At 65.1% G+C, this 6,672-nt stretch overlaps 1 protein-coding gene across 1 annotated transcript in view; it reads right to left on the reverse strand.

Moving 5' to 3' along the window:
* CHLRE_10g460532v5 (uncharacterized protein) overlaps nt 1–5,059 on the reverse strand; it is a 13,270-nt gene extending 8,211 nt beyond the window's left edge. The window contains exons 1-10 of the mRNA XM_043067144.1: nt 4,797–5,059; nt 4,648–4,717; nt 4,332–4,514; nt 3,985–4,101; nt 3,349–3,519; nt 2,902–3,109; nt 2,056–2,409; nt 1,629–1,927; nt 892–1,383; nt 306–432 (exon numbers count right to left, since the gene is read on the reverse strand). Of these exons, the coding sequence (XP_042920541.1) occupies nt 306–432; nt 892–1,383; nt 1,629–1,927; nt 2,056–2,409; nt 2,902–3,109; nt 3,349–3,519; nt 3,985–4,101; nt 4,332–4,514; nt 4,648–4,717; nt 4,797–4,834 (2,059 nt within the window). The 5' untranslated portion in view covers nt 4,835–5,059. The remainder of the gene's footprint in view (nt 1–305; nt 433–891; nt 1,384–1,628; nt 1,928–2,055; nt 2,410–2,901; nt 3,110–3,348; nt 3,520–3,984; nt 4,102–4,331; nt 4,515–4,647; nt 4,718–4,796) is intronic.
* Nucleotides 5,060–6,672: the final 1,613 nt, after the last annotated feature.

Raw genomic sequence — 6,672 nt, forward strand, 5'->3', positions numbered from 1 at the left:
ACGGCACGCAGCGCCTGGTCATCAGGCGTGCGCCACTCTCACCCCTCCCCCTCTCCCTCTACCTCCCCCTTGGTGGTGGGGTGCAAGGGGCAAGATGACCATGGCACGCAGCGCCCGAGCAGCGTGCGCCTCTCCCCCCTTCAGTTTGAGCTGGTATCTACAACCCCAGCCCCCCCTCCCGGCCTCTGCCTCCCCCCCTCTCCGTCCCTCCCCCCCATTGGGTTCAGTTTAATTTTGGGCTGGTACCTGCAACCCCCCCTCTCCCTCTCCCTCTAACTCTCCTCTCCCTGTGCGCCACTTCTCACCCGAGGGGTCGATCTCCCGCATGGTCTTGATGGTGGCCACGTATTGGTGGATGATGCCGGTGGCGGAGGCGCCGGCGTGCAGCAGCCGCTGCTGCAGCGCGCGCTTGAAGGCGCACACGAACAGCGACTGCACGGTGTGTGTGGGGGGAGGGGGGCCAGGGGAGGGGGAGGGTGGGAGGGAGGGTGGGTGGAGGGAAGGGGGGTTTAGGGTTCCTGACTGTTCAAGAAGTGAAGGCGTAGCCAGGAACAGTGGTATAGCAGGCGCGTTGTTACCGATGTCCGTGAAGTCCGGGGGGCGGGATAGGGAGGGTGGGGGCCCGCATGCGAGTGGGTGCACACAGACATGTGTTTTATGGGCATGCATGGGGCAAGGGACGAGCACGCGGGGAGGAGCGCCGCGCTACCGCCGCCAACCGTGCCGCGAACCCTCCACAAAACTCCTTCCCACCCCCCGCCCCTCCTCCCCACCCCTCACTGCCCCCAACCATGCCGTGTAGCACACGCAAAACCTCTCCCCCATCCTTTCCCTCCTCACGCACACCACCCACACCACCTGGGCTTGTGTTTACACCCCCCTCCCCCACACCTGCAGGTTGGTGTGCCGCAGGCAGGCTGCCAGGTCTCGTACAGCGGGCAGCGAGTCCGGGTAGTCCACCACGATGTCAAACATCTGGGACACACGCAGCCGCCCCAACGTCTCAAACACCAGGTACGACAACCGCAGACGCCACTCCGACAGCGTGCGGGCCTCCGTGCCGGGCTCCGCAAGGCCGCAGTAATCGCCGCCGTTATAACCGGCGTTATAACCGCCGCCGCCGTTGTAACCAGTGGTGGTGGCGGCGGCGGCGGTGCTGGACGTCACGCCAGTGGCTGTTGTGTTCACGTGCTGATGCTGATGCTGCTGATGGTGCGTGTGCTGTACATGTCTGGGCGTCCCATCGCCGCCGCCGCCGCCGTCTTTGCCGTAACCGTAACCGCCGCCGCCACTACCACCATGACTACCGGGGTCTCCGGCGATGACCAAGCGCAGGAACTCCAGTGGGATGCGGCCGGCGGCGCGGCTGGCGGCGGGAAGCACCTGAGCGTGAGAGGGGGTTACATTCATGATTATTTACGAAGTGAAGGCGGGGCCAGGAACAGTAGTATAGCAGGAACAGTAGCATAGGGAGGGGGCGAGGGGCGACATCGTCACACACTGCAATGGAGGGCGGCGGCGGCGGGTCTAAGGCAGTGGAAGGCGCTGGGACTTCTCATCATGCCATTCCCTCCGCTTGGTTTGGTCTGGTTTGAGCTGGTAGCAACAACCCCCACTCCGTTCCTCACCTCCCGGTCAAACACGCCCAGCGCCAGCCGCCGCAGCAGCGCCTCCACGTGCCGCGACACCGCCGCCACCACCGCCTCCTCGCCCGCAGGGCCCAGGCTGAGGCGCGACAGGCAGCCACACACGCCTGCCAGCGCCGCCACCCAGTCCCGCCCCATGGCTGCAGCCACCGCCGAAGGCTGTAGCAGCAGCTGGCTGTAGCCGCCGTGGTGGTGGCCGGCGGCGGCGGCGGTTTGCTGCTGCTGCTGCTGCTGCTGATGCAGGAGATAGGCGCTGGGAGGAGGCGTGTTCTCGTCGCCGCCTGAGTAGGCAGGCAGTGCAGGCAGGCGGGGCGGGGCGGGCAGGCAGGCAGGCGGGGTTGTCGCGGTGCCCAATACGCATCAGCAAGCAAACGGGGAGACGCACGCCTGTCACCGGCACGCCACCCACCTCCCACCGCCACGCCCATCAGCATGGCGACGCCCTCGACAGCCGCCGAGCCCACGCCGCCCCCTCCGCCCCCATCACTGACACGCGCGCCGCCACCACCTCCTCCGCCGCCTCCTCCTCCACCTGCTCCTCCCAGCCCCAGCACCCCAAGCGCCGCCGCCGCCGCCGCGCCGCCCTGGCTGTCCATCGCTGCCAGCAGCACACCGCTGCTGCTGCCGCCGCCCAGCCCGCCGCCCAGCCCGCCGCCACCCGCCGCCGCCGCGTCTGCCTCCGCCGCCTCCAGCAGCTGCTCCAGGGGAGCCAGGGTGTCCGCGAGCTGAGTCAGCTTGGAGCTGAAGTACAGCAGCAGCAGCTCTGGAGGGAAGGAAGGAAAGAGAGAGGGCGTGGAGGCAGGGGGTAGTTCACTCCATTCCCAAAAAGGGGGCTAGCCATTCGTGCGAACGGTTTGCATACGTGGCATTGGCGACGTCCGGAAAGGGAGGAAACTGGGAGAAAGCGGAAACTGAGCGATGGGAACATACTTGCTTTGGCAACAGTGAGGCAGGTGCGTGCGAACGCGTGCGGCCTCGGAGTGTGTGCGCGAGCGGAGTGCAAATCGAGTGGGGTGGTGGAGATACCGTATGCTGTACTGGGCCCGTCGCTCCTGTTAGGATGTGTATGTCAGCCGCCAGGCCTCGCACTGGAACAAACCCTCTTGCCAACCCCTCCCCTCCCCTCCCTCCCTCCCCTCCCCACCATTCCCCTCCCCTCCCCTCCCCCAGATTGCCTACCTTCTACCACTTCCTTACCTAATCATGAATGTAACCCCTCCCCTCCCCTCCCCTCTCCCCTCCCCATCCCCCTCACCCGCCACGCTGACGTCCGCAGTGGCCATGAGCACTGCCGACAGACCGGCGCGGTAGGCCTCGCCCAGACGCACCACCACAGGCACCAGCGCCAGCGCCGCAGCCCGCTGCTCGGGAGGCAGCTGCAGCTGCAGCTGCAGCGCCGGCGCGGGCGCGGCCGCGGGCGCGGGGGCGGGCGTTGCGGTGCTGCTGTGTGTGGCGTCTCCCGCCTGGGCACATACGAGTTACACGGCTTACAAGGGTGCACGCAAGGTCCGGCAGAATGCGGTGAAGTAGTAGGAATGTTCATCCTGTCATTTCGCCGTCTGTGCGCCCGCCGTTCCGCTGGGTGCGCCTCCTGTATTTGGGCACAGGCGCCTGCACCCATATCCAATGTCCCACAGCCTCGCCCTCCCTGCTAGCCCTGCTTCCCAAGGACCTGTACGTCCCACTGCTTGCCCGCGCCCACCTGCTGCGCCGCCGCCGCCGCCCCCTCCGCCGCCGCCGCCGCCCCCTCCTCCTCCGCCGCCGCCTCCGCCGCCGCGTCCGCCGCCGCGTCCGCCGGCAGCAGCGCCGCAGTGACCGCCGCCGCCAGCCGCTGCAGGCAGTCGCAGTGGTCGTCCACCACCGCGCACAGGCCCTGTGGGGGGCGCCGGGGGCAGGTCAGGTCAGGTCCGGGCAGGTCAGGTCAGGTCAGGTCAGGTCAGGTCAGGTCAGGTCAGGTCAGGTCAGGCCAGGTCAGGTCAGGTCAGGCCAGGCCAGGTCAGGTCAGGTCAGGTCAGGTCAGGTCAGGCCAGGTCAGGTCAGGTCAGGCCAGGCCAGGTCAGGTCAGGTCAGGTCAGGTCAGGTCAGGTCAGGTCAGGTCAGGTCAGGTCAGGTCAGGTCAGGTCAGGTCAGGTCAGGTCAGGTCAGGTCAGGTCAGGTCAGGTCCGGGCAGGTCCGGGCAGGTCAGGGCAGGGCAGGGCCGTAGGGGGCGTCAGGGGATCGTAAGGGCGCACTCCAGTGGCGTGCATTCACCGCAAACACGGCAGTCATTTTGTGCTTTAGTCCACGCCCCCGGTCTCAATTGTCCTGAGCTGCCTCCACGCCCCTGCCGACCTCCCACCTGCAGTCCCGCTAGCAGGTGCTGCTCCAGAGCGGCGTCGTCGCCCGCGGCGGCTGCGGCCCGGCAGCGGCCCATGGCAGCCCAGAAGGCCGGAACAGCCCGGCCCTCCAGGATAACCTGGGCGGGGCCGTGCGTGTGGGGTGGGATGGGGTGGGGATGGAGGGTGGAGGTTGGAGTGAGGTGTGGGGGGGATGGGGCGGGGTGATTGCAAGGTGGGGTGCCGCGCGAAGGGAGGGAAACCCCGCCGCCTGTGCAGTGCGGTCCCTGGCAGCCGCAGCTGCAAACAGCACCCTTGTGAAACTCGCGCCTGTTGTTACTATGCTGGGACTTTGTTGCAGATATCTTACCTGAAGCTGCTGTCGCACGGTGGCCACGAGCGCGGGGCCCAGCCCGCACGACACCAGCGCGGCCACCTCGGGTTGGGTGGGCAGCGGCACGGTGCCGCACACACCCGCGCCTTGCCGCGGCCCGCTAGCAGCAGCAGGCGCATCGCCGTCGGCGGCGACAGCAGGCTCAAAGATCGCAGGCGCCTGCACGGTGCGGGGCGTCGCGGTAAGAGCCTGTCCTGCTGGTGACGCGGGTGGAGGTGCAGCTGGTGTTGCACAGGCGGGTTGACGGTACTGCTGAGGTCGCGTGGAAAGGCTGACAGCGCTGTAAGCCTACCTGCTGGGCCGCTGCCGCAACTCGCGTCAGGTAGCCCATCCAGGTAGACGCGGCCGCCATCAGCACGTCGCTGCGGACAAGCAAGCCAGGACACGTAAAGCGGATGTGCACATGCTGGACTGGAACAATGCCTGTTCCCTTTTGATTACCTGGTGGAAGCCATCAGTGACGGTGATAATGCCTGCATCTTTGGCGCCTTTACAGCTAAGGTCTACCAGTAAATTATCCCGCCATTCTGACCAACAGTTGCTTCAGCGTCTGTTATATGCTTTGCATACACCTGCTCAGTATGATATATGTCTTTGCTTACGTGCTATCATTATCAGGACGGCAGCGCGGGTCGCTGAGCAGCTGCTGCGGACAACCGCTTGCTCGTGTAGATAAGTAGACGTCCTGCAACAGACGAGAGGACTAACTCTGGAATGATAGTATCTGACCAGGCCAAGTAATCGCGAAACCCCGGGCACGCACGCCCCCAACCCTGGCACAATCGGCAGCAAGTGCGTAAAATGACACCGGCCCGCGCCTTGCAGAAACCTCCTGGAACGAAATCGCTCGACGAAGAAACCCAATCAATGACAACGGCAATCCTCAAGGTCTGAGCCGGCCAATCCTAATGGTCCACAAGCCCCCCAGGCTGATCCCCACACAACCCCAGTCCTCCACGACGCACGCCGACACAATCCCACTGGCGGCATTGCTCAGCGATGTGATACGTTGTATTGTGGATAGTGACGTCTACCACCAGTTTCGTACCGACGGCCCGGTGCGGCGGTGCCCCGTGGGCATCGCTTGGGATCACTTGCTAGGGATTGTGTGTGAGCCACTGGTGCACACGAGACTTGCTTGCAGATGGGGTACAGAAGCCTGCACGTGTCAGTACTAGCTGTGGGGCGCTGTAAGCAAGGCGTGGCGGAGCAGACATGCCACCTGTGGGTGTGAAGCGAGTGGGGCCGATGATTGAACGTGTCTATCTTCTCAGATGCGGCTGGCTGTATGTGTCGCCTGTACCCGGCTGCTGGGAGGCCTGCATTACCGTAGTTGCAACGCAATCCAATGCCACTGTCGCACGCTGCCAACGTGCCTGACTGCGCGGCGTGGACAGAGGGAAATCATGGAGCCACAGGACACAGGTATTGGTGCTACACGCGCCTCGGGCCCTGCCTCGGGGATTCCGGGAGTGCGTGTGGGTCAGTCGCTGGGCTACTCCAATCAGGTTGTATGGCTGAGTGCGGCTCAGTCTGAGTCCGGCACGCAAGCGGCCTGCGTGCCAAAGAAGAACATGGGCTGCGCCAGCACACAAGTGAGCACCGGCAAGTTCCCAATCCAGCACCGGCAAGGCGTGCGAAGTGGCACAGTGCACCATGCAGTGGGGGCATGGGCGCGAGAGCACCTGGGAACGTACGAGTGGCTTCACCAGTACTCTACTCACTTGCACGGCAACCAGGTCGCATCCAAGCACCCTCAAAACTACAGCAGCCGTTGGAGCAATGTCGCATCCGAGTCCCCAAACGCGCCTCTTCCCGTGGGCCCTCAAAACGACAGCAGTTCACACACACACACACAGTTGCGCACTACTTGCGCCAGCGCTCCCACTCGTAGCACGCGCCGCACATGCCATGCCTGTACCTGGCAGCCTTGGTGCCACACTTGCAGCAGCAGCCGTCGGGGCCCAGCAGCGCCGCTGCCGCCTTGCGACGCAACTCCACCAGACAGCCTCGACCAGACACGCCCGACCCAACTCCGCCCGCCCGCCCGTGCTGCAGAAGCCGCAGTCAAGCCCGAAGACTCTGACTCGGTCCTGCCCGGCCCTATATATGACGGCGAGGTTAAGCACTAATGCTGCCATGTGCAAAGCTTCGTGCACGCAAGACCTACAAACCTCATGAGTGCCCATACTGCCTGGAGCTGCCTGCCCGCAAGTTCTGTGTTGTGCACGAGCGATATTGCATTCGCCGCTCATGCCGCAAGTGATCTTGCATGGCTGAAGTAAGGATGCGGAGGTAAGGGACAGCCCGACAAGCG

The sequence above is a fragment of the Chlamydomonas reinhardtii genome, chromosome 10, assembly GCF_000002595.2.
Source record: "Chlamydomonas reinhardtii strain CC-503 cw92 mt+ chromosome 10, whole genome shotgun sequence".
NCBI lineage: Eukaryota > Viridiplantae > Chlorophyta > Chlorophyceae > Chlamydomonadales > Chlamydomonadaceae > Chlamydomonas > Chlamydomonas reinhardtii.